The sequence below is a fragment of the Scophthalmus maximus genome, chromosome 18 (genome assembly GCF_022379125.1).
Source record: "Scophthalmus maximus strain ysfricsl-2021 chromosome 18, ASM2237912v1, whole genome shotgun sequence".
Classification (NCBI taxonomy): domain Eukaryota; kingdom Metazoa; phylum Chordata; class Actinopteri; order Pleuronectiformes; family Scophthalmidae; genus Scophthalmus; species Scophthalmus maximus.
Window position 1 is genome coordinate 13,093,605 of NC_061532.1, and position 26,396 is coordinate 13,120,000.

The 26,396-nt window shown below is 45.5% G+C and overlaps 2 protein-coding genes across 4 annotated transcripts in view; one reads left to right on the forward strand and one right to left on the reverse strand.

The window, feature by feature from the left end:
* Window positions 1-22,036, forward strand: part of sesn1 (sestrin 1) — a 47,024-nt gene extending 24,988 nt beyond the window's left edge. Inside the window, exons 1-9 of one of the 2 annotated variants that reach the window (XM_035617826.2) lie at window positions 16,649-16,923; window positions 17,786-17,851; window positions 17,952-18,152; window positions 18,250-18,432; window positions 18,738-18,974; window positions 19,126-19,380; window positions 19,473-19,663; window positions 19,782-19,926; window positions 20,049-22,036. In XM_035617826.2, coding sequence (XP_035473719.1) covers window positions 16,822-16,923; window positions 17,786-17,851; window positions 17,952-18,152; window positions 18,250-18,432; window positions 18,738-18,974; window positions 19,126-19,380; window positions 19,473-19,663; window positions 19,782-19,926; window positions 20,049-20,135 — 1,467 coding nt within the window. In that variant the 5' untranslated portion in view covers window positions 16,649-16,821 and the 3' untranslated portion in view covers window positions 20,136-22,036. Of the gene's footprint in view, window positions 1-16,648; window positions 16,924-17,785; window positions 17,852-17,951; window positions 18,153-18,249; window positions 18,433-18,737; window positions 18,975-19,125; window positions 19,381-19,472; window positions 19,664-19,781; window positions 19,927-20,048 lie in introns of those variants that run through there. The other variant, XM_035617825.2, reaches the window with a different exon arrangement.
* A 1,378-nt stretch (window positions 22,037-23,414) lies between these two features.
* armc2 (armadillo repeat containing 2) overlaps window positions 23,415-26,396 on the reverse strand; it is a 16,591-nt gene continuing 13,609 nt past the window's right edge. The window contains exons 14-18 of one of the 2 annotated variants that reach the window (XM_035617821.2): window positions 25,854-25,976; window positions 25,611-25,724; window positions 25,112-25,187; window positions 24,236-24,390; window positions 23,415-23,997 (exon numbers count right to left, since the gene is read on the reverse strand). In XM_035617821.2, coding sequence (XP_035473714.2) covers window positions 23,864-23,997; window positions 24,236-24,390; window positions 25,112-25,187; window positions 25,611-25,724; window positions 25,854-25,976 — 602 coding nt within the window. In that variant the 3' untranslated portion in view covers window positions 23,415-23,863. Of the gene's footprint in view, window positions 23,998-24,235; window positions 24,391-25,111; window positions 25,245-25,610; window positions 25,725-25,853; window positions 25,977-26,396 lie in introns of both variants that reach the window. The other variant, XM_035617820.2, reaches the window with a different exon arrangement.

The window sequence follows — 26,396 nt, forward strand, 5'->3', positions numbered from 1 at the left end:
ACAATGGTCAGTTTTTTAATCCCATAACCTCATCTCACACAGCACACACAGTGTGCGTGCGTGCGTGTGCGTGCGTGTGCGTGCGTGTCCGTCCTGTGTAAGCGTCCTCTTTTCCTGGCTGCTTCCTTTTCAGATCCAGGGGTGTGTTCCACTTCCTTCCTGCGCTGCCACAATCTCGGTCGGGCTTCCTTCATGTCTCCCAACCCTATGAAACCTGCTGTGTATGACTGTGTATTTTTGCCATTTATCTCTACAGTACACCCCAGGTACGCATTAAACACGTGCACGTTCAGGTGCCGATGAGGGCGCACACGGAAAGGCGGACCGAGTTTCGTCTCTGCTGTGTTTCGATGTGACCCAGTGCCCGACACATATGAGGTCAGAGACGGATAAGAAGGGGACATGGAGTAACTTTCCCACACGGTGATGTCAGCACTTGTGAAAATCAAGTCGCAGGCCAATCTGTCGCCGGTCACTTTGAATTTTTTTTTATCTCTCTTTTTACCTGACCAGACTTTGTCCTAAGTTGTTGACGTGGTTAGCATTCTCAATCACTGCTGAAAAATATCGTTGCAACACATCACACAACAGGAATGTTTTGACCCATCTGGGTGCCATAGTTTTGTCCCTTAAAAACCTTGTTACCGGCTGCTTGTTGTTCTGGTAGTCGAAGCTTATTTTTGCTTTAATCTGGATAAAGAGAGAGTGTGTGTTGTTCACTGGATGCGACCCAATGAAGTGTGAACTGTTGAAGAGTTAGCGGTGCAAACTTTAAAAACTTAAAAATGTATTGTGCAATATTTATTCCACGCAATAAAAAAAGGCGCTATAGAGCCCTGTAGACTTACACCTGTGCCACAGAGCTTCTCCCCTGAGCTATGAACATTGTGTTATATTATACTCTAACAGTATCTGGGGACCTGAACGTGAAGTGTAGTGTATATGACAGACAGGAATGGACTCGTGTTTTGAAAGCTCTGGTCAGTGTCTCTGTATCTTGACCCTCTGGATGCTTCTCTGGGCCGTGGCCTGTCTGAGCTCATGGGAATGTTTCCCTGTGTTTGTGTGGGTGCCATAGAAATCACGCGGCCATCTGATAGGTGGACCTGTCCCCTATCTCGCCCTGGGTCCACTCCTGAGCTCTCGTGATGCTCTTGGGGAAATATGCACTTCATCACGCTCCCCAACACAGACAATCGCTCAGAGATAGCTAGAGCTATCTTTGCAATAGTAAATTTAGGGCAAGACAGATGTCCCACATGCTGGAGCTGACTGAGCAGCAGCAGCCGCCGCAGCGGTCCCTTCAAGGGTTCACTGCCGAAGTTCATTCTTTGTCTCGAAAATGGGAAATTCGATGTATAAAAAACCAGACGGAGGCAAAAGAAAAACAGGAAGAATATACAGCAGAAATTCCTAACAGCAGACGCTGCGAAGGCAAACCAGGAGACAGAAACAGAAATACAGACGTCATGTGCCACATAAGATGCAGACTAGCTATGGCACACTTGGCTGCTGCAGATATTTTTAAAGCACGTTTAAAATAACACTCTTTCTGTTACAGTATCAGTCGACAGCGCGTCGCCAGATGCCTCTCCCGAACATCACACTTAAAGAAGTGCCCGTCGCATCAACACACCTAATCCATCAACTCTTTCGCAACTCGCAACTCATACTTAAATACACCTAAATATCTCAACCACTGCCTGCGTGTCTCGTTCATTTACTTTTTTGTTTAAAACAAAACAACTTGCACAGGCCCACTTCAGACTCAAACAGTCTCCTACACAGGCCACAAAACACCAAACAATTCCCCAAAGAAAGGCCTCTCCGCTGTCTGGCTTTAGAGGGAGAGAACACAATTTGTGTTCAGATGGAAAAGCACTTTTCAAGAAGCCAGGGTTTTTCAGTGTTTCGCAGAAAAGCATATTTGCCTCCTCCCTCACGCGATTCAGTGTTTCAGCACTGTAAACGAGTGGTTACAGTCGCACCACAGGGCTCATGGGGCCAGTCACAACCAGGTTTCAACCCACACCGACAACACTCGACCGTAGTTACACTGGTACTCTCACCATTCAAATTGAGATGAACACATACTCGTTTAGTCCTGAAATATAAGACAACCTCCAGTTTTGAAACCTATAGTTTCAGGAAAAAAACAACAACATCGTCTTATATTACAGTCAATACACTTTCCTTTCTTTCCAGAGCGGTAGGGAACTGTCGGCATCACAGGGAACACATGTTTGTACCGATTTGAAAAAGGAAAGTTGCAATGATTTGGGTGTTTAACCACAGATATGAGAAAGCGATGAGGCAAAAGACCTTGAAATTGACCAGAAAGCTGGGACGGCAGTGGCACGATTCAACTCTTTCTAGAAGTGCCTCCCCGGCGAAATCTGGGGACTTGAGGGGAACCCACTATGAGCGGGTTGTCTTCGTGGCAGGGGGGCTGCGGAGCCGCACAGAGGGGCCCCTGTTTTTTTACATGTGTGCTGGTCTCACTCGCAGTGCTGTATGTCTAACAGCGGTGGCGGCGGGCCTTGGCTCAGGGCTTTGGACTTGTTTTGTTTTTCTTTTTTCACAGAGCCGGCGAGTTTGCTGGGGTTTGAGCTGTAGCATCTGTTGCTTTGAGGGGGCCTGCTATTCATCAAACTGAAGCCGAGTCTGCTGGGAGCCCAGAAGGGAAAGAAACATGGCTTACTATATAGGTTACACCCCCCCACCCCTTCTCTTCCTACTCCTCCTGTCTCTCTCTTGCTTTTTATTACCCCCAGCCCTCCGTTGCTGCGCTCTCTAAATCTGAATACATGTTATCAAGAGCTGTATTTTCTGTGAAGGGGGTGGGGTGTACACAAAGAGAGAGAGGGGGAGAGATGGGATGTGGCTTACAGTATGTTCTATGACTCCCTGCAGGGTCATAGTCAAATGCAAGTATTTGGCACCCAATGTTGTTTTTCAGAACTCTGGTTGAGTACTGACTTGCAGATGGGCCCCCAGCTTTTCAGGAATCCACAAGCACATTCTTAGAAAGATCTTGTTGGGAGGGTTAAAAAATAGAGCGTCACAGTTCCGTTTTATCCCAGGCACATTGGAGAAATCGAAAACAGTCGTGTTGTTTGTTTTCTGGCTGTCAGAGGCACTCCTGCGTAATGAGTCGTGACACGTTAGACACCTTCTACAGTAAATCTTCACCTTTAAAAAACACAACAACAACAAAAAACATTTAACTATCTGTTTGCCTCACTTACAAACGCAGGCATGACCTGAGCTGCCACTCAGTGGCATGACTTATGTGTCACGCCCTGAGGCGCGCTGCGACTCCTGCGTCGACTGTCCCACTAACAACGCCAACGACAACAACGCTCCGGGAGCGTTGCTTCAAGGCACCGATGAAATGCACCGTGGAAGCAAATGAACAAAGGAGACAGGAAGAAAACGAGGAGAGGCGGCTGGACGATGAATGGGGGTATTGACTGACAGAAGAGAGAAGTGACAGAAGTAGACGGCTCGACTGAAAAGCCAGGGAAACAGTCCTGAGGGGTGGACGTATACTGTGGAGTGGGAGGACAAGTGTGTCAGGTGGAAGAAATGAGGTTACGTACAGTATCTAATCCATGTATGTGCAATATATCATCCACATCTAATGACCCACTTACTCTACTACTAGTCACCTGTCTCTGCTTCTCTCTCCCCATGTCCCACTTTCCCCGTCTGCTCTGTCACTTTCTCGTCCCCGTGCCTTTTCTTTCGACCTGTCTTGTGCCCCCTTTTCTATTCCCTCTCTCATACCTCCACTGTGATGTAACTCGCCCGAACAAACATGTTTTCTTCAAGGAGGCGTGCACCCTGTGCCGCGCTCGCACAGAGCCTCCATTCATACAAAGTTGTTTTCTGCGCTATACATCTTTTTATGCAAGAGCACAAATCAGCTCACATGTCTCCCAGCCTGCATCTGCCCTACCTGCCAACAAATCCTTTATTTATGTAAGATGACTCCTGACAAGCTACATAATATGAGCAGATAGAAGAAAAATAAGCTTGGGGTTTGGTTTTTTTCTTCCTCCATTAACGAAGGCTGAGGAGAATATAAACAATTCTCTGACGTAGTAGGCTAGAAGCTCTTCCTCCTCTTTCTCTCTCTCTCTCTCTCTCTCTCGGTCCTCTGCATACAGACACAGATTCATGCCCTCCAATCAAAACCTTAACGCTGAGAGGCAGCAACTGGTCAACAGGAAATGAAACCTTCCTTTATGCTCTTCAATTCTTTTTCTTCTTCTTCATGTTGGAATTGACCTTTCCCCTACTTTTGCCTTTTGTGCACCGAAGCTGGCTCTCTCGCCTCTCCCATGCTGCTGCATTCTGCCGCGCCGGTGGTTTACCCGTGTTTGTTTGGTTGAATTTTTAGCCTGTGGCCTTCATTTCGTTTCAAACGCCACTGAAAAGCAACAACCCTCTCTTGGGCAAACTCCGTGTGTTGCACTCAGTACATCTTGGTCTCGTAAACTTTCCATCTCTGCGCCGCAACTCTGTGCAGACTTGCAGATAATCAGTGTCCAGCTCATTTGCTTTATGGGTTGTGGCTGAGTCATTCCCATGTACTTGGTGAAAGGTGTTCACTCTGAGGCAGGGGCCTCACCCCTCATCCCCCTCCCCTCCCTCCCCTCCCCTCTCCTCCCCGCGGCTGGTGTTAGTGGAAGGGAAGATGACCATCTGCTGCCCCAGTTGCCCAGTGACTGGACAACAGACTTCTCTTATGGCACAGTTCCACTGTCCATTGTCTGCTTGAGACTCTCTCAAGTGTGTGTGTGTGTGTGTGTGTGTGTGTGTGTGTGTGTGTGTGTGTGTGTGTGCGGGCGTGTGCGCGCCCGCGCGTACACGCACTTTGTTACCTTTACACAGCGAATGTGTCTTTTGTGTGCTTGTGTGCATTTTGTGCGTTTGCCTCAAGGTGAGCCAAGTATTGTGTGAAGCTTTCCTGTGGGAGTCCCATAGAGACCCATGTGTGTGTGTGTGTGTGCCGTGTGTGTGTGTGTGTGTGTGTGTGTGTGTGTGTGTGCAGACTCTGCCTTACAGGCAGGTTAGTGGAGGTTCAGAGATTTATAGGCAACAGGCCAAAACTCTGCTGTGGTGCATCAAGAGAATAGATTTCCTCTCCAGACATGATCACACACACGCACACGCAGACGCAGACTTCCATGCACACTATTGTTATACAGTGCATCATGCACAAGTTGGGAAAACTATGTGGAAAGTGGGGAAAGGTCAAGATGGAATTTTCTCGTGAAAACCTTACAAGCGTTGGGATATATATTCACATAATGTTTTGTCCATAAAGTTAAGTCCGGACCTGCCGTTTTTATTCAAAGCTATTTCAGTTTCCACGTTGTTGCGGCGGGTTGCCACTTGACCCCCACAGTACCTCCGTCAATAAAAACCTACCAAAATGGAGAAATGAAACCTTTTATTGCATCTGTAAGAGTGATTCAAGCTACAGGCTATGATTGACGGCAGCAAAATCAACCTCTATTTCCGCCAAAGCATTTTTAATTAGAAAGGTTGGGATTAATTTGAATTAATACAAATTTTCCTTCTTTCAAATTATTCTCTCAAAGTAAACCTGATCGGTGACCGTCTTTACCCATAGGCCCGTCTTCGCTGTGCTGTCGCAAACAAAGCATTTGGTGTCTCGGCAGGAGATGAACAGGCAGACAGACAGACAGACAGACAGACAGACTGTGCCCCGGTTGAGAGCACACTGCGAAAACCAGAGGAGGTTGCCATATTCACTTCTCATATTTTTGTTATACCACCATACTGCAAGATCTGTTGTGGCTAACCACACAATTTGTTCTCAACAGGAGAAATATACAGTACTGTAATGAAACCCAGTCCGATCTGCGTAGAGTGAAAAAAAACACCCACTCAGCAAATGCATCTTCAACGGAGTCATCTCAGGAGGTTAACACTGAGGTTTTTTTTCTCCCCCTTTTTTTCTGAGCAAGAGTCAGTTGTTTTCTGTTCTCACATTTCACTCAGGCTGTATATATAGATATATATATATTGTGTGATCTGAAACAGCATTAGTGATGTTTGATATTTTTTTCTCACCCTCTTGTTTCCATTTTAGTCTTATTCCCTCTCCTTCCTGTTGCACGCTCTGTCTCTCTCTCTCTCTCTCTCTCTCTCTCTCTCTCTCTTGCACACACACACATACAGGTAATGGGGGGATTGTATTGAGCTCAGTTACTCATTATCCCTCATCCAGTCCTGTCAGTTAGCCGCCCGCTCTTCCGCCGCTCTCTTTGGCAGGGCTGCAGCAACAGCAGCAATCTGAGAGCGACGCTGCTCGTGCTGCTGAACTTTTCCTCCCAGACATTATGAGAGGAAAATGAGCCGGGGGCAATGCATATATTTTTTCTTCCCCTGCTTAGCTCAACGACTCTTGTGAGCACATCCAGTTACAGTTTTTGTCAATGGCTCTCAAAGCACAGACCACATACCAGACAGTTGTTTACGGGTGACAAGATTTTTTACGAGGAGCGTCTTTGAGTCATAGTTCTTGTTTGGGCCCCAACTATTCATTTTGATTGCCTTTTAATCCTGAACTCAGCTCTTATTGCATAATGATATAGTGTAGATTGAGCCAGAGGCGGGCGGAGGAAATAAGATGTTGACATATGCTTCTGAGGAAAGAAGGGGGCATCTTAGAGATTTGCGGACTGGGTCTGAGCCATGTCTGCTTTGGATTTTTAGGTGTGTGTGTGTGTGTGTGTGTGTGTGTGTGTGTGTGTGTGGGTGTGGGTGTGTGTGGCAAACCTGATGGAAATCTGATTTGGCAGAGCCATTATCCCCTTTAGACTTCAACAGCAGGCCTACACTGCACTGTGGCTGCAACTAATCCCATAATGGGCTGACTCTGCACTGAAGCCGCACTGTTCGCCTTGATGAAAACTGTGACAACGGGTTTGTTTCTGTTAATGCTCCGTGCATATGTCCTCTGCATTAGAGTCTGTGTGTGTGTGTGTATGTGTGTGTGCCTCCTCAGGTGAGTGGGCACAAATAGGTTATCTAGTGTACAGAGTCATCGATTTTTCCCGCTGAGCAGGAAGTGGCTGGTTATTGATTCTCTGGGACAATGATGTCACTCCAGACGGTGTGCAGTGTTTACTTATCCATGATAAGGTTCGAGGTGCTTTCTCTTCGCACGCTGGTCAAATAATCCTCTCCCTCGGTCCTCTTACCTTGCTCTCTCATCACTCTTTCCACCCCAACACCCCCCCCCCCACACACACACACACACACACACACTTTTGGTTCATTGTTGATGCCCTCCTTAACCCCGAAGTCCATTATGTGTGACATAATCACTGGCGAGGGATGTCACTTCATACTTTTGGCTACAGCGGAGGTCTATTAGAGTTTTGGGAGTATTATAGTGAGTATAAATTTATGGATGTATAACCTGCCCCTTTCTTTTTTAAACATTTGTACTTAAATATTGTCAAAAAGTATGATAGGTGAGTATCGGCAGCATTATAGCTCCATTGTCAACTTAGCTGAATTTTCTAAACCACACACTATAACAGCTTATCACCTTAATAGATTCATTAATTTTTATCAAGCATGACACCAATAAAAACACGACCAGTCCCTCCTGTCTGTGTCTACCTGTTTAGGGTGTGTTATTGCACATCAGCACCCAGCATCCATGCAGAGGTTATTGATGAACTTGTAAGTAACACTTACAGAGATAATGTACGGAGAGTTAATATCAAAATAAAAAAACTAAAGTAAAGTAAAACTTTCTGATTTCAAAAGCAATTGTTCACTTGCGGCACGAACTGACAAATGTCTCTCATCAACACTGTAATAAAATGAGTTTACTCCACGCTGGACAGAAACCATCTTATCTCTGAATTCAATCTGACACTTTAAATGTATATAGGCTGGAGTCCAAAAGGAGATATATATATATATATATATATATATATATATATATATATATATATATATATATATATATATATATATATATATATATATATACACACAAGATTTTTAGCCGTTGGTTTGTTCTTTTCTCGGTCCCACAGGCTTGTAATTGATTAACCACAGAGCAAATATGCCCAACACTACCTGTGGCATGAGACAGAGAGGACAACACAAACACACGCACACGCACGCACACTCACATGCACACGCACACGCACGCACACACACACACACACACACAATGCAGGCACACTTCGGCCAGGGTTATGAGGTCCACGGAGAGTTTGTAAACGTTAAGAACCCGCATGTCACACACCCGACATGTTAGCCCAGTACATTTTAAAAAAGGGATTGAAGAAGTTTAACTTAAGTTAATTGTTCAAATAAATAACTCAAGAGCACACACGTTTTCTTATGACCATATTTTCTTTGTTTTAATAAAAAAAATAACTTGCAAACTCAATGTTTTATTCATGTGAATAACAAATGGCATAGAAATTGCCACTGCAAGTATAATCTTTGCTTATCGATATCTTATTATTTTACATATTTTAAGTAGTTATTAATATAAATTTCCTGTGAAGCACATGAATGACTGAGCATGCAGCGTTTTGCGTGACCGTTTAAATGTATGAACATGTTTTAGCCACAGAAGATGATGTGCTCAGGCAAACAGTTTCTGCATTTTCTCCGCTGTTGTTTTAGACACTACACAACCTCATGTTTTCATTTTTGAGGAACTTGCTGGGTATAGTCTCTCAACATGCGTGCATGTGTATTATGAGCTTGTGTATGTCGATACACGCCCCTCTTGTGTTTGCACACATCGAGTTTGCTGACTACGCTGTGTATATTTCCTGTCCCTCGTCATGGACCGGTGTTTTGAATCTGAACTTATGGTTCACTTATAGGACATCCGAGAGGATATGGAAGGATTTGTGCTAAAGTTAATGCTCCAACAACAAGCACAGGCCAGCACGTTGGTTACTGAAAACCGTTTGAATATACAAACAATAAAACTGTCTCAAGTTATGTGTTATCACTGTTATCTGCATGTGTATGTGCCATGCAGGAAAGTGTAAACCAAAAAATGAGTAGGTGCAGCAACAGTAACTCCGGGGGACAGGTCTGAGCAAATAGGCAATTATAACTGAATGTACAAAATAGAAAAACTTCCACCATTGCACTTTGCTGTATCTCTTTTGTTTTTACCGTTCAGTGTCATACAAACCATCAGCTGCTAAAAACGATTTCTTAAATTACTCTAAGTGATGAGTCGGTGGCGATGTGTGAAAGGGGACTGAGACCGAGGTGATCGAGTTTCTATACCCTAATCAAACGGACATTTCATAAACGATTAAACATTAATGGGGCAGTTGCCATGGCGTCGCACTCAAACGAGGTTCTGCCAGCCATTTTGTTCGGCCACTCAGTACCGGGGGCTCATTGCCTATTAATGAAAGAAATAGGACACGGCCAAAATGCTCGGTTAGGGCCCTATCACTTCCTCCACTCCCCCCTTAAAGTACGGCGGTATCACAGCCCCCTCTTCAACTTTCCAATCAAAATGCATCCCGGCGAAGGTTACAGATTGAAAGAATAGACGGGGGAAGCGGAGAAGGGCAGAAGTGAAACCGCCATGGGGAGAAGAAACGAAGTGCAGATTAGCGCAACAGTTTCTAATCTTTGCCGTATTACATCAGACCTTATCGGTGTCTGTTTTCGTCTGCCGTCTGAGCTGCGATGCCACAATGTCTCTCAATGTCAAAAATTGTTCGTTCGGCTCAACGGCTTCTTTAAGTGTTTATTACCTTTGATTCAGAGGCGCACGTTTGATTACTCGGAGCGCAGTTAGTCTGCTGTAATGAAAAGCGTCGCCTCTCGGTGTTTGAATCGTGGCCTTTCTTTGTCCTCGCAGAAACACGTGAAGACTTGGCTCCTTTGTGCCGGTGTGGCAGTGTTTCAGGAGCACGGGGTGACGAATGAAAAACTTTTTGGCCAGGTTCCCAGTGAGATGAATTTTTTCTTCTTTTTTTTCTTCTTCTCGCTCGGTCAGCAGAAGCCGCGGCCTCGTGAGAGAGAGAAACAGCTGTGCATGCCAGGAGGCGCACGGCGGCGTCAGGGCAGAGGAGCTGTTTTCCCCTGGGGGCCGTCAGCGTCTTAATGCTGATGTACGGTCAGCTTTGTTAGTCCCACGTTTTTTGGATAACGTGATTAGTCCAGATAAGCCTGCCCCAGATTTCGCCGCGCATGTCGTCAGTATCCGAAAAAAACCCGTCGCATTTCACAACACCCTGGGTTTTTTGTCATTTGAACTTTTGGCAGCACCTCTGGACTCCCCCCTCGGTGCTATCACCTGTGTTTCCCGTGGGTAAACCTTCCGATGCAGTGGGAGTTGTTATTATAGGAATAGAGAGACCCGCTGTTGGAAAAAGTGAAAAGAGGACAGGCGAAGCAAATTGGAGAGTTTTTCATTGATTTGTGGCGACTGTGTCACATCGGGCTAAAGATAGCCGGGGAGGGTTTGGTATTTTCTGTTTTTCTATGGGATCTTTTCTCTTGGAGCCTGTTGTATTGTGACAGCTGCCCGCTCCCTGTTAGAATAACATCCCCGGGAACTCGCTCTTCCTCACGTGCTCACAGGGGTTTCAGGACCAACGCCTTTCCCCGTAGATTGTCATCCACGTATAGATTATTTATGGAATCCTCTATATGCACGTTTACGCCTGGCAGTATAAAGTCCTAAAAGAAGGGTTATCCTTTGTCCCAGATTCCTCTTTCCCCCTCGATCTGTACTTTTTTCTTCTTCTCCTGTCTCTACTCTTTACCGCGTGCTCCCTGAGGTCTCCACAGTTCCTCTGCGTTTCACAGAATCCAGGGAACGCTGCTTCCTCCCAGTGTTGGTGTGCGCTGGTCCAGGACCCGGTGGTCTTGGGGGGGGGGGCACGCCTCTCCCCTCAGGAAAGCCGGCGCTTGGCGAGACCTCTCCACTCTGATGGCCTGCCAGAATACACAGAGATCACAGAGGAGGCGACTGGGAGAAAAGGAGAAGAAAAGGGGCCAAAAGGCAACTCTGGTCCAGTTCGTTCCCACACGGATCAAACTTTGGCCCATGAGTCTTTTTTTTTTTTCATTGTTTGAAAACGAGGGTTAAAGTCACACTATATCAAGCCCCGTGTCTGACTCTGAAGCTCATGATCGACAGGTTCTGACCACCTAGCACCAGGTTTAGGACGAGGATGGTCACTGCCCTGTAAGGTGATTAGTCTGCAGCCTGCGTCCCGCAGGACAGGTAAGGGTTAACCCTCCAGTCGGCTCAGTTAAATGCTCCGTGATAGATGAACAGACTCTAACCGAGAGCTGTGTTTGAAGAGCGGGGTGGGGGATGCCCTCTGAGTCTGCACTTTTTCACTCTTTCACTGTGCACACTCTTGGAGCTATGAACTCACATCTTTCATTTATTTCAAATGAATTGACTTAACTCCTGTACGGTTCAGTCCGTTCTTTGCAAAGTTCCAACGTGACAAGATTACATGGAAAAAAGTATCTCGGGTTGTTTTTTTCACAGAGGAGAGCGGCTGTTGTCGTGAGCCCGGCCTCTGGAATAAGCTGAACCACATGGTTTTGTGTTTGCTGTGAAGTTAGACGAGACATTTGTTTTGACACTTCTTTGTGCGAGAAAGTCAAACGGACCAAAAAAATAAAAACTGGGCAAACGCAAAAAGTGGAAACTTTGCGTGAAACAGCCCGAATTGGGTTCTTCGGTGAACTTCATACCTCGGAAGAACTTTTTTTTTCTTGTTTTCCTTTTTCTTTTCTTTTTTTCTTTCACAGAAACAAGAGCGGCAGAGAGAGAGAGAGACCAGAGAAGATTGGCTCCTCTGACTGTTGTTCTGCCCTGTGATTGGTGGAAGCCTGTTGCTAGGCTTATGTCAGTGTTCGAGAGTTTTCTGCTTCCTCTCCTCTGTGCACTGATAGGTCAGGTTTGAACCAGTCTGGTGGACCTGTGCCACTTGTTGAACATCCCCACACTTTCTGCGGTTCCGCCGTGTCTTACTGCACGAAGAAAAGAAAAAAACACACACACAGCATCCGCAGCACTGAGACACATATGTGCAGAGCTTATGCGCCTGCCACGGGACCCTCTCTGTTTTCTAATCTTATTAACTTTTATCATCCTCCTTTTATCGGTTTAGAGCTGTCGTTAATTCTGCTCCACACCCATAAAGCGAAAACAACTGCTTTTTGTGGGCATTTGAGAAAGTAGCTGTCATGCTTGTTTTCCTATAAAAAAGTTTAGTGAACTCAGTTTTGACAGAAGACAGATCTTCATCAAACTGCTAATTGTTAGTTGTTTTAGTGTGTTCTTTTATACCACATGCTGCAGTAATATGATTTCTGTCCGCGCAAACATGGCAACTGTTGCTCACGCAGCATCTGTTTACTGGTGTACTTCACTAACCCTTAAATTCCTCAGGGCAAAGTCTTTGTTTTTTTCTCCCTCCGTAGCAGGTTTCATGCTTTATTTCAAAGTGATACTATCTTTTCCAGTATGAAACATTCAACTCAACAGGCCTGAACAGTTGTGCCTTCAGGGAGCACAGAGGCAGAGGTCAGCTTTGATTTGAAGAGGAATTGTGGATTCAAACATTGTCAAAGTTATAAAAAGTTTTTGCTGAAAAAGAAAAGAAAAAAGTCATAACAACCGTAACATGACAGTCGAACCTGCCCATGTTATCAACTCTTCTGCCATCTATCTTTACGCTCAGTGTGTTCTTGTCTAGTGTTTTTCACCAAAATATGTCCAAAGACTCTTCTACTTCTACATCGTCTGCTGATTCCTCTTTCATGAAAATGTGTATGTGCTGATGCTCCCGTATGCAAAAAGTTGCCATGGCCACTGGTTCATGCATGGAAATGAGCTTACGCAACATTGTCTGAACAACAGCCTCTATGACCACAAGTAACCATTTGGGATAAGAGCAAATGTGCAAATGTGGTGTTAGAGAGAGGAGTCATAGAGTCAAAAAAAGTTTATACCAGACCACGTAAAAGCTGTTTTGCCAAAACCGGTAATTATTTTTATTAATTTTGAATGGTACATTCTTTATTTCAAAACTACACAATGACACTTTTAAGTATTGCATCGGTTCATTTGTTTTTGACGTCAAGAATCTTACTGTCTCACTCTGAATACTCTTCTTCATGCTATCCATTTTTTGGAAGATCTCCTATTTAGGTGAGCCTGTTTGGTTTGATTTTGGCTGCATATGCAAATTTAAAACATACTTATGTAAAACACTATTAATCTCAACAACTTTCCTGGCGTTTACACTTTAGGGGAATATTTCTATTACCTTTAGTGTAATTCTCGTGGAAACATGTCCATTGTTCGGGGCCTTTCCTCCACCAGATGACCTGATGATGTTCACAAATCTGAGATGATCCCTGTTGTTTCCCTTTGTCATAACTTATCTTCCCGGTGTTGTCCTAACCCCTGTACTCCAAACGCCCTTACACATACACATGCACGTACGGTGTACACTCACACAGTCACATCTCCAGGGCGGCGCGTCGGCTTTAGCGGCCATCCCACAGCTAAAAGGTCACTGGTTTAGCCCCTAATCAGTCGCTGTGTTGGGGCCATGTTGTCCTGTAAATTTAAAAGAGTGAGTAACAAGAGCCCCTGCATGCCCATCCATTGAAGCACGTTCATAACAAACATGTTTGGCGGTGATTTTGTTTTCTTTGTATGATTTCCTTATTTAGTTATTTAGTCATATCACTTAGCTGTTAAAGAATAATGCCATTCGAACTCACTGATGTTGCGTCACATAACTAAGACGCCCAAAGATGTGGGTCTCTGTGCCCCGAGACACCTGCAGTGTGGTTGATCTGTCACATCGTGTTCTGAACGAGCTACCGACGACATCAGAGAACAGCGGTTTTCAACCTGCGTATCGGGACTCCCATAAAGGGTTGACTGTAAGAGACAGCTGAGGCCGCATCGCAAGATGATTATCACGCCAAGCAACAGAAACATATTTCTGGTGCACTAAATAATGTTCATATTTTCCCCCATCTTTCCACTTATCTTTTACCTTTTATCCCTTTGTGACTCGAACCCCAAATAAATGATGGGTCAGAAATATATATGGCTTTATTTCGAGAGGTCAAAAGCAAAAAATGAACAGACAAGGTCTCGTAATCTAAGCCAGACCGAACGTGAAGTCTAGAGTCAAATATGTGTTGTGTTTTCTAACAATGGAGACACAAAGTTAAATGTGACAAGTTCAAACACACCTGAAGAGGCAGAGATTGGAACTGTGTGTGTGTGTGTGTGTTTATCTGAGCATACTGTGTATGATATCGTTAAGTTTGTGTTATTGTGACTTGTTTTTGAGTTGTCTGGTGAATAAAGTAATAAAAAAAAGAAACAATTTAAACTTGTTAGCAGAACTGGGTTAGGAAAATTAGCTTGAGGTATAATCTAAGCCTCAGTGAATATGTGAATCTTTCCCAGAAGCGCGCGCACACACACACACACACACACACACACACACACACACACACACACACACACACACACACACACACACACACACACACACACACACACACACACACACACACACACACACACACACACACACACACACACACACACACACACACACCGAGAGAGGGAGAGTCAGATCCCTGATGTGAGTACAGTAAAGCCCCACAGAGTAGTCGGTGCATCCCTCTGACAATAGTGTTTGGCCCCTGTCCGCGAGGCTGGACCCCCGAGCCTAAGCGCTTTTATGTGAAAAGGTTTGGTGTGTCGTAAGCCCGAACGCTGACCAGCCTCTTCTGCAGCTTTGCTGAGCCATGGGGCTCCTGGCAGGCCTGGGACTGCTGACTCCAGCCCTGGGAACATGTTTACTGCTGCCCCGCACTCCAGCCTGTGGCATCAGGAGAGAGTCTGTCGGGGGGCGGCGTTGGTGGTGGTGTGGGGGAGGGGGGGGGTTGCTGTCCACACAATGAACCTGCTGAATACTCTGCTATCTAGCTATCTGTGCTGAGGACTTGCAGTCAGCTGCTAAACACTGGGGTGGACTCTTGATCAGAAATACACAGGGGCAGACTTGTCTTGTCTTGGCATCCGCTCTTCTTCCTCTCTTAACTCATTATGAACAATTTCCCAACACTGGTTTGTCTGGTTTTCTCATCTTCCACCGAGTGGAGTACCCCGTCAAACCTCATCAGACCTGTTGCAGTAGGGATGAACTGAAACGAGGACGGTGCATCACAAGTAGAAACTGTCGCGTCATTTTTTTTTCTCTCGCCACAAAATGAGTCTTTGTTGGAATTTTTGCTCGTGAAACGTGTTATTTTGAAATCTCACACAGAAACGTGATGTGGAGCACACATACATGTACGTGTGTGTGCACACACTGACCAATATGCGGGATGCTTTTGTAAGTGTGGTAAGTTCTGGCAGTCCGCAGGGGAAACAACCCTTGGCTCACATGTGCGTTACATTAAAAATACAACTTCTGTATCTGTTTTTCTACCAGGAATTTCAGAGACGACAAGTGCACCATTTCTGACCACAAAGAAAACCTTCCTCAGCAGACTTGCCTGAAGGAAATTAGGGTGGACATTATAAAGTAGTATCAGATTTGGGGCGCATGTTTTTTTTAAGTCAATCTCATCTAAATATAATTCTCAGTAACTATTGACTCTCTAACCGCAGCGTGTGTGATAAACCAGTTACTGTATACACTGTTCCAGTGAGCGTGTTATTGTCGAGCTGGGACAAACAAAGCCATAAGGAGCTGCCTTCCTTATCTCTTGCTTCCTCTTGGCTTTTAAAGCTCCCCTTCAGGCCCCGGCTGATTGGTGGAGGAATGGCATTGTCTGTGGTCTGATAGGCTGCGGCGCAAAACCACCAACTGAACTGGGCTGCTGCTGTTGTTGTTGCAGCAGCAGCAGCAGGTCCTGCAGCTATCCATCTAGTGCTAGATGCTGATCTCTGCACACCTTCGTCTTCTGCAGCTCACCGAGGAGAGCTGGGGCTCTGAGGGGGGGGCGACTAGCTGCTGCATAGCTAGAGCTGACTTTGGGTTGTTGTTGTCACCAAAATGCATCGATAAACACACACGTATAGCGCACATACACGCCTGTCGCCCCCCCCCCCCCCCCCCCCCCCCCCCCCCCCCCCATCCCACCTTGATTTGGCAATGTTGCAATAAACTCCGGCATCCCTGGCATCCTGGTTTCTCCATATCACCTTGATTGATTTAATTATTGATCGGAGTGATTGGAATGCAAAGTCAAGTAGCACAATCACCTGCAATTGATTGCTGCCATTATTTAACACACACACACAAGAGCGGTGCACAAACAGTAGACTCAATCATGATCAATGGCAGCAGGGAACAAAAGAATGAGAGAGAAGTGATGATGTTTTCTTTGAGGGGGTGATTGTTCTCCCTGGCTAGCTGCTCACGTTTAGGACCCCCTCCTCCCTCCTCTCTCCTCGCTCCTCGGGCTAGGCCCCGCCCCCCACGTGCTCCTCCCGCCGCCATTGGCCGCCCGGGAGGCTGTCCGCGCGACGCAATTGGCCGCCGAGCGCGTCGGTCACGCGCGCCCCGAGTTATTTACCGAATGTATGCGCGAGGGGAGGCTGGTGTTCTGCAACAGCTGACTGCCGAGCACTTTACCCAGTGCCTCAAGGAACAAAGACAGGAGGAGGCGGAGGAGAAAAGAGCCATCCAGATCCAGGAGGCGATTTTACCCCCTAAAAATATAAGAAGTTAAACCCGGAGAGGTCCAGGGCACGAGATGAGGCACGCAGTCGGACCGGCGGACAACGTGGAGAACAGTCGTTTCGCGGTGACAGGCTTGTTAAAGACATGTTCCCATTGTGAACGGCTCAGCAAAAAGGTGAGCGAAGGAAAGAAACAAATATGACATTCATTCCAAAAACAGCATGCACCGCTGGGGTTTTTCAACTGACGTCATGTCGCCAGGTCATTTCTGTGTGTTTTTTTTCTTCCTCCTCTTTTTTTCTTTGTCCCTTTTGAAAGCACCGAGCTGCAGTGCAGTCTTTTGTCCAGGCTTGTTTACGAGTCGAGAGGAGTTTTCGGGCGTCGGGCATCTGTGTTTCATCTATTTCACAAAGCCCCCCAAAAAAAGCGAAAACGTCTTAATTGACACTAACAACAAAAGGGGACGTTTTTCTACCCGGTGTCAGTGGTGAATAACACAGTCACACGTCGCGGTCCATTCATTCATCCATCCTGCCCCGCTCGGGGGACATGTCTCGACAAGCTGCGCAAAGTTACCGGACAAAGCCGAGGCATCGTGAAGGTCTCAGCTCCGCCGATGTGTTCCACGAGAGGACGAGTGAACTGTCTCTTTGATGTTGATCCATGATCCATGAGATATCAGAACGTGCAGAGTTTATCCTTTTTTCTTTTTTCTTTTTTTTGTTTTTGTTTACATCAAATAGTTGCATTCACGGTGTGTCCGACGTCAGGCCACTGTTCGACAGCAGATACAAACTTATTATATTACGTTTAAAAAAAAAAAAAAATCATAGTTGTATATCTTTGCATTGTTTTTTCACTGGTGTCTGACAAAACAAATCGATGAAAGTCTCTCTCTCTCTTTCTGGTGAGGCGTTAAAGGGACAGTAGAGGGACTGCAGGAGACATGAGAAGTGATGTTTGCCGTCTCCTCTGCTTTTCAAAGTATTTTAAGTTTAAATTTTGAATGTTTTTCTCCCTTTTTCTTTGTCCTGCAGGACTTGGGAGTAAGGATCCCGAGACCCTTGGGTAACGGACCAAGCAGATTTATCCCTGAAAAAGAGGTAGGGCGATCCTGCTACGGATTTTCAAAACCATTAGCCATGTCACAAATAATAGGTCCATTTTTTAAAATGTAATTAAATGTTTATCTTCTTTAATCAGATTCTTCAAGTCAGTAAAGTGGACGCCAGAACACAGTCGATATTTGAGGATGCGTTCGCAGCCCTCCGGCGCCTGGACAACATTTCCCTGGTGATGGGCTTCCACCCGCAGTACCTGGAGAGTTTCCTCCGGACACAGCACTACCTGCTGCAGATGGACGGACCCCTATCTTTGCACTACCGACACTACATCGGGATCATGGTACGGCCAAATCCACCCTCTGTGGATTCTCAAATGACGTGAGTCCGGGTTTCTATAAAGTAGTTGACTCTCTCTCTATTTTTTCTGACCCCCGCAGGCGGCAGCTAGACACCAGTGTTCCTACCTGGTCAACCTGCATGTGAACGACTTCCTCCAGGTCGGGGGGGATCTGAAGTGGCTGAACGGCCTGGACGAAGCGCCGCAGAAACTGCAGCAGCTCGGGGAGCTCAACAAAATCCTGGCCCACCGACCCTGGCTCCTCACTAAGGAACACATCGAGGTGAGGGAATGGGTTTGGAGGGTGGACATGAAGTCTTGCGTATCAGGCTGAGATCATGCGTGGAGGCTGGGCGTATGGCTGCAGCTGTATAGTTTTAGCAGTAGAGGTGTAGTGACAGAGAGGGAGGATGGATGGGTCGGCAGGCAGGGGGGGGGTGAGGCAGGAATCTGAAAGAGACAGTAAATAGAATTTGAAGGGTGAAAACATATCTTCCCACTTTATAAAAGGTCAGCGGTATTGGATCATAATTTGGCTCCGGTTAACTTCACTCACAAAGTTTTCCCTTTTTAAAATTTTTTTTCCAGCGCCTTCTGAAGGCCGAGGAGCACAGCTGGTCCCTCGCCGAGCTCATCCACGCCGTGGTCCTCCTCACACACTACCACTCCCTCGCCTCGTTCACGTTCGGCTGCGGCATCATGCCCGAGATCCACTGCGACGGCGGACACACCTTCAGACCCCCCTCCCTCAGCCAGTATTGCGTGTGTGACATTGCCAACGGCAACGGTCATGCTAATCACCACGACGACCTGTTCGGAAACCAGGTGAGTTGTCGAGGGACTGACTGTGTGTGCAAAGTGAGAACAAGAGAAAGTTTGTAACTTATATCCAGGCCACAGATATTATCTGTGCACTTGTGATGTAAAGAAGTTGTCTTGACTCTCCTCCTTTAACCGCGGATGTTGGTGTCTGTAGGAGGTGTGTGGTGAGGTGGAGGTGCTGATGGAGCGCATGAAGCAGCTGCAGGAGTGCCGCGACGACGAGGAGGCCAGCCAGGAGGAAATGGCGACTCGCTTCGAAAGGGAGAAGACGGAGAGCATGCTGGTGGTCACGGCGGAGGACGAGGAGGGCGTCCCCTCGAGGGACATCTCCCGACACTTTGAGGACCCCAGTTATGGCTACAAGGACTTCTCCAGGAGGGGGGAGCACGTGCCCACGTTAAGAGTCCAGGTATAAGATTAAATTTAGTCCGACTACACTAAATTAAAGTTCAGAACACCGAAAAGGACTGTTTATTGAGTTTTTATTTCTCGTCTCTACAGGATTACAGCTGGGAGGATCACGGCTTCTCTCTGGTCAACCGCCTGTATCCCGATGTCGGTCAGATGCTGGATGAGAAGTTCCAGATGGCCTACAACCTGACCTACAACACCATGGCAACGCACAAGGATGTGGACACCAGCATGCTGCGCAGGGCTATCTGGAACTACATTCACTGCATGTTTGGCATCAGGTACGTCGCCAGATACTCATCGTGTGATTTATCTTTAATTTTGAAATGCAGGGTGTTTATGCTCAGTCAGCACTGTCGTGACCGTTGCTAAGATTGTTATGGTTTCTGCGATCCTCAGGTATGACGACTATGATTACGGAGAGATAAACCAGCTCCTGGACCGTAGCTTTAAGATCTATATCAAGACCATGGTGTGTAGTCCTGAGAAGACCACCAAACGAATGTATGAGAGTTTCTGGAGGCAGTTTCAGCACTCCGAGAAGGTGAGATAAAATCCTGCATCCCCTATCCTTGTCTCTCGGTTGCAGCTGTTTCAAAATGGTTGAAAAACTATAGCGCAGTAATTAAAAGTCTGTTTCTTCTCTTTTCTTCTCGTCCCCTGCAGGTCCATGTTAATCTGCTTCTTATGGAAGCGCGAATGCAAGCAGAACTGTTATACGCTCTGAGAGCGATCACCCGCTACATGACATGAAGTGCTTTTTGGTGTTTTTATCGTTGTCTTTTTACTGTCGTCGTCGTTGCTCGTTATGGGACACATCAAGAAGAAGAAAAAGAAAGTAAATCAAAGGGGGTAGAGTTAAAAAAAAAATATGGAAGAGAGACCTGGGTTGTGACGGTGCTTGTTGGATGGATGTAGAGAAGAGGATCAGAACAAATGGGAAGCAAGAAGAAAAGGAAGAGAGAAATAAAGAAACTGCTGAAGAAAGGTCATCTCAAACTACAAGTGGAGTCACAAACTCTCAAGTTTGTGTTGCCTGCAGTGCCAAATGTGACCGAGAGAGGTCAGCCTGGAGCAAACTCCTGCTCAGCTGGGGAGTTTGTGCCGGGCTGGTGCACTGACACCGGAGGGCATCCATGACGACTTCTCAGTATTCCAGCATTGCAACAGCATTGGTTTCCAATGTCCTCTGTCTGCTGGTAGAGTGAAGACCCTTAGAAAACCCCCCCCCCCCCCCCCGCCCCAGAAAGCTGTGCAGCCTCAGACGTCTGCACTTTGAACCGGTTGTCACCATTTATGTCTGTTTAGTTTCTTGACTTATCTTTTTTTAAATTTTATTTTGTATTAGGAGAAGTGGATGTTGTGTCGATGTGGTTGCTGTTAGTGGAGATGGAATCATTAACTTTGGACGATTGTGTTTTTTGTTGTTGTTGTTGTTTTTTTTTTACGTGTGCCTGAACTATCCAGCACAGTGTGCATACGTGCTGATGCTGCTGCTCCCGTGTTGTATTCAGTGGGGTCATATTGATCCCCAAATCATACCCCCCACCCTATTATATCCCCTATCCATTGGAAATCAACTGCATTACCCCCTCCTTTCCCTTACCCCCAAATCTCAAATGTCAATGTAAGCTAATCTAAGGATTGTGTGAAACCCACAGAGGTGTGTGTGGAGAGGAACTCAAAAAACACTGAGCCCTTTTTGAGTTTGACTGTACACGTGTGGATGAGTTCTGTGTTTTTCGTGATGAAGGTGTGGATGTTGTGTGCGTGCGCGTTTCACACAAGTGACGGAGAAAGAAAAAAAAAAAGTGCGTCTTTGAATTTCATGTCAAAAAAAAGAAAAACGACAAGAAAAATTAAGCGAGGCACTTTGAAGGAAAGTCTTCTTGCTTCTGCTGTAGCTCTGTTATTGTGAGATAACTGTTTATCATTTGTTGATGATGATGATGTCTTTATTTTTCTGGTAATGGGAAAAGGAGAAGAAAAAAAAAAAGAAAGTTAGAAGCCAGGTTTTCCAGGAGGGGATTTGCTTCCGGTTGCCCTAACCACACCTTATCTGTCTTCCGCTTATCCCAGCTGCCTGGTGGCCCCTAACACTTTCGAAGCTTTTGGATTGTGAATTTTACCAGTGAATGAATACCTCTTCTTTTTTTTTTCACTATGAAACATGAGAAGTGCTCTTTGTTGAGCAGAGACTCTTTTCCGGGCCGCTGTGTTCCCCATTGCTCGGGGACTCGGCTCGCCCACATAAGGCCGACTGCGGTCGATAGCTGTCGAACGCATGAGGTTGTAGCTGTGCTTATTTCCCTGCTGGGGGAAATCTAACAAGTGCAAAAGCAGCTTTTTTTTGTTTTATTTTTTTTTGAACAGAGGCGTAAAAACCTCTACTGTTTTGTTTTTGTTTACTAAAACCAGTAAAGTACTGCATTCTCCTGAGGTTGTGTTGAGAGAATCAGACAGATGAATGAGTGATATCTAGATGATGAGGAGGAGGAGGTGATGATGATGATAAAAGAATGGTACATTTGGAAGTGGTTTGAGAGGAGGTGGAGGTTTTTTTCAGACTTCTGACCGATGTCAGTTACTGACACTTTTTTATATGAAACTATATGAAAAAGATGGAAAAAAAAGAATAAAAGTATGATATTGAATTGTTGTGTATCATTTGTAGTTTTCTCCTTAAAATAATTTGACTTCATTGCTTTATCAAAGAGATTGAATCAGATGTGGAGAGGCCCTACACAATGCAGGAATCAAAAAAAAGAGTCCTAGCACAATCGCTGTCACCATCGGCTCACTTCCACCGCTCAGTTGCACAAGTACAGGACGTTAGGTAACCCGTGGCAACGACTAAGCATATTTGAGTGCTTTTATGCAAAAGACAACTCGTTAAAAAAAAAAAGCGATTGTCAAGTCTCACATCTCTTATTCCACAACTACACAAAGCTGACTTCATTCGCAGTAAGCTGAACTCAGGGACATAGTTCAGTTTGGCATCAGTGCAGTCCACGGACTTTCAATGTGAATTTCATTTTTACTGTATGAGCTTGAGAGGTCGTGGCTCCGTTTTTTGCTCCTGACCAACATTTCGATGGAGATGAGGGGGATAGGACTTGTGGGACACCTCACCCTCTCTTTTCGTGTCACACCTCACCGGGATTAAAATCCCTGACTCGTGTGGCTGGTAACCTGTCGGAGCTTTTCAGGGCGTTGCCCGTCGAGGCCACAGAGGCCTGTGTCAAAACACACTCACCAGCAGAATCTCGCTGTTGTTATCCCCACTGACCAAACTGCCTTTCACATTTCTGGTGGCTTTCCCCGATGACACATGGCATAGGAAGCATTTTCTTGAGCGACCCCCCCGATATCAGCCGGCACAACTGTCGTTCATATCGACCTGAGAAATTCTGTGTAGAGAACAATGTTTTTGTTTTTAGCTCTGGCTAATGAGTTGTTTAGGGCTTTTTTTGATACATCGACTTGTCTTGTGGTTGTTTTAAGGTCACTGTCGTGTGAGATCTGGGGGGAGAACAGACACGTTTTTCTTATTTTGCATTAAGTGCCGTTCATGATTTGTTTTGTTGTAATAATGATGTGGTTTTAAAATACTGTACTTTAGGCTACTTGGTGTAACTTGTAAGCACTGCCTGGCCCCATATCTGTGTAACAATAAAGGCTTTGAGAAGCAAAAGGTTTCCCACTGTCGTCTGCTTTATTATGGACACCCCAAAAAAACAAGAATTCGCTCTTGGGGTAAATTCCAGGTTGGTCATTTGTTTACAGCACTATATAATCATAAAACTATCTTAACAACACAGTGTTCAGACAAAACAGCTCAACTCTGTAATGAACCTGCAATAAATGATCCCTGCAGTTTCCCAGAGATTAAGGCTTCAGCAAACTTCATGGGAGTGAAATTTAAAGTGCAAAAAATTGTTAAAGATTTAGAAAGTGGCAGCGTGCTCAACTCCAGTTTCTGAGAAATGTATCATAATGGTCAAGGAGACAGAACAGACAGAATACCAGCACTCGCATGTAAATAATTGTGTTTATTGTGGAAACAAGATTTTTTTTTTCTCCCTGTGTGCACTGGTATTCTGTCTGCTCTTACATTTCTTTTTTCTTTTTTTTTTTTAAATGCTGCTGGTATCGATAAGATAGAAATAAATAAATAGAAAGTATGTACAAATGTAAGTGCAAATAATATTTCTATAGACAAGAACTGTTAGAAATAAATCTAGTAATTTTAACATTCACACATGGTTGGTGGAGATGCAGCAGCAGCAGTCTGAGGTTTTTTGTATTCCTTCCTGCCATGAATCTAACAATCTCTGCTGTCTGTGTGATGATGACAACTAATTTTTTGCAGCCACATCTAAAATCTATAGTAGGTAAGGGTTTGATATTAACAAAATAAGGCAGAGGATAAAGGATTTACTTCTATGGCAACATGGCTCCGAACTCCATGTCCCAGTGTGTCAGTCTTTCTGGTCCGGAGGCTGGAGGGTCTTCATCAGTTTCTGAGCTACAGGCAGGAACTCCGACTCCCAGCATGCACCGTGCAAATCCCTCATATCTTCGTTTTCTATCCACTTCAGGGCCTTGTCTTCATCTAAGGAATGAATTAAAAAAACAGTGGACAGAGAATGAGTGGGCAGTGTCAAGTTTCAGCACTTTACAGTGACATGTTTTGTGTTCAGGCAGCTCCCAGATGTGACCAACAAGAGGTATTGTGTTCCGGATAGTGTGTTCCTCCCCGCCACCCGAAGGCCACTGAGGTGAGTCAAGAGCACCATCTCTCCAGCATGTCTCCCTCCTTTGTTGTGTGAAGGATTTGTATTAACACCAACCTAAGTATGTAGCGAGGGTCTCCAGCAGGGTCTCTCTCTCCTGTGTCTCCAGCAACTTCTCTGAATCGCCACCGATCAGGTTCCACAGCGCCTGACAAGCCTGCCCCGCCAGCTGCCAGTCGCCTGGTCCAAAGTCTCTCAGACAGTCCGACAGCCTACACACACACACACACACACACGCACACGCACACGCACGCACACGCACACAAAAGTCACATCATATGTCTCAAGGGAGCAGGATTCACATGACCGGCAGGTTTGTGGGCATTTGCTTCACTTCATTGGGCCAACATCTGAAAGAAGACTGTGTGTGTGTGTGTGTGTGTGTGTGTGTGTGTGTGTGTTTGTGTGAAGGGGAAATAAGAGCTTGATTGTTCAGCCAAAGCTCACTTTTTGAAGTGATAAGCTTACACACTGTAGACAGAAGATAATTTCACAGAATCTGTTCAGAGTTGCCACGTGTTAAAAATGTACAAATTAATCAAAATTATTTTAAAAATCAACCATTTGGACTTTGTATAACTGCTCTGAACAAACAACATCAAGGCTAAGATGATTAGTGGAGTTGTTGTGTAACCCCCCTTCCACAAAGACCCTGTTTACTCTCTGCTGCAAAGAGAGAAATCAGAAATCACAATTTGATTGTTTAATTTCTATGTGCTGCTGATTATAGGCAACAATATGCCCTTAACTTTATCAAGCTTTTTGATTCAGCATCATATATATGTTAATCTCAATAGAATTGATTCGGGCACGGCAGTTCTCCCTTTTCCAGAACCGTTTCTATATTTAATGGGCAGACTGTATGTTTTTGTGTCCATCTGCATCTTCACGTGTCTGCATGAACAAATAATCTGAAAGTGCCTTTGTGCTTACTTGGCAGCGGCCCCCTCAAGTGAGAGACTGGCCCGGTTGGGAGGGTCCAGGGCCAGATTGGTGAGGACCCCGCAGGCTGAAAAACACATCTCGGTGCTTTTAGAGTCGAGCAGCGTCACCACAAGCTGGTGCACTGAGGGCCGAGACAATGCGAAAGAAAGAAGACGGATGAGGACAAAGCGGGGCAAAGGTAATGGGGCTGCTCTCGCCAGCGTCAGCAGGCATGTTCAAACTGACTGTGGCACGGCCTTGCAGAAAACTCCAGCCCAAACATGACAGAGCAGAGGTGCGTATTGTCCTGAGTACTCAGCTTTTCTCTTAAGTTATGTGCTTGGAAGAAACAATTTATTCATCTCTACATGTGCATTATATAAATCCTTTTGAATGATATCAGGCTTTGGATAGATGGCAAGCTTAAAAAAAACATGACACAAGTGTAGCACAATGTTGGAGTTTTTTTTTTCGTGTGAGTCTGTTTGGGTTTGTGTCCAAAATATACCTTTGTTTTGCATTATAAAGTCCCGCACATCCTTGGACTTTGACATGTTCCCATATACACGGGTGGCCTCGAGCATGGAGTCCATACTGGAGCTGAGCACCAACTTCAACATCACTGGAGTAGAAATACAGATTGAGCAGAGAAAGGAGAGGATTTGGGCAGTCAAAGAGGGGTGCAGTAGCATACTCTCATCATTTTTATTTTTCATTTCTACATCACACTGTGCCACTCTTTCAGTCTTACGCTTTGTGATGGCGAGTTGACTGTGTCTGAGCACAGAGCTTTGTTCCTGGTAGAAGGACAGGTTGTTGATGGTGGCAGCGACATTCACCAACAGCTCCTCGCTCTCCTGCACGGACCTCAACTCTGTTACACACACACACACACATACAAAAAAAAGACAAAAGGGTAAGGGTAACCTTTCATTATTGTTACTCGTAACGAAGGTCTTTACAAGGATGTTAGTCTTTCCCTCTAAACATCCTCCTGTATGAAATGCCGCCAACAGAGGGAGCTTCCATACTGCATCCCTGCACGGTCAAGAGGACCAGGCCTTTGTGCTCCTGATATACACGGCTCGGTATTCATTTATTGAAGTGTTTTGTCTAGATGTGATGGGAGAAATTACAATGAGAAGGTTATTTTAATTGCCTTGTAACAAAAAAACAAAAACATATGGTCGCTCAGAGCCCTTTCCTTGATAAAAAACTAACCAGTTGAATTCAGGTGAAAGCAGAGCATCCTTTTAAGTTGAGAAGAAAAAGTAAGGGTACATTATTCATAGCG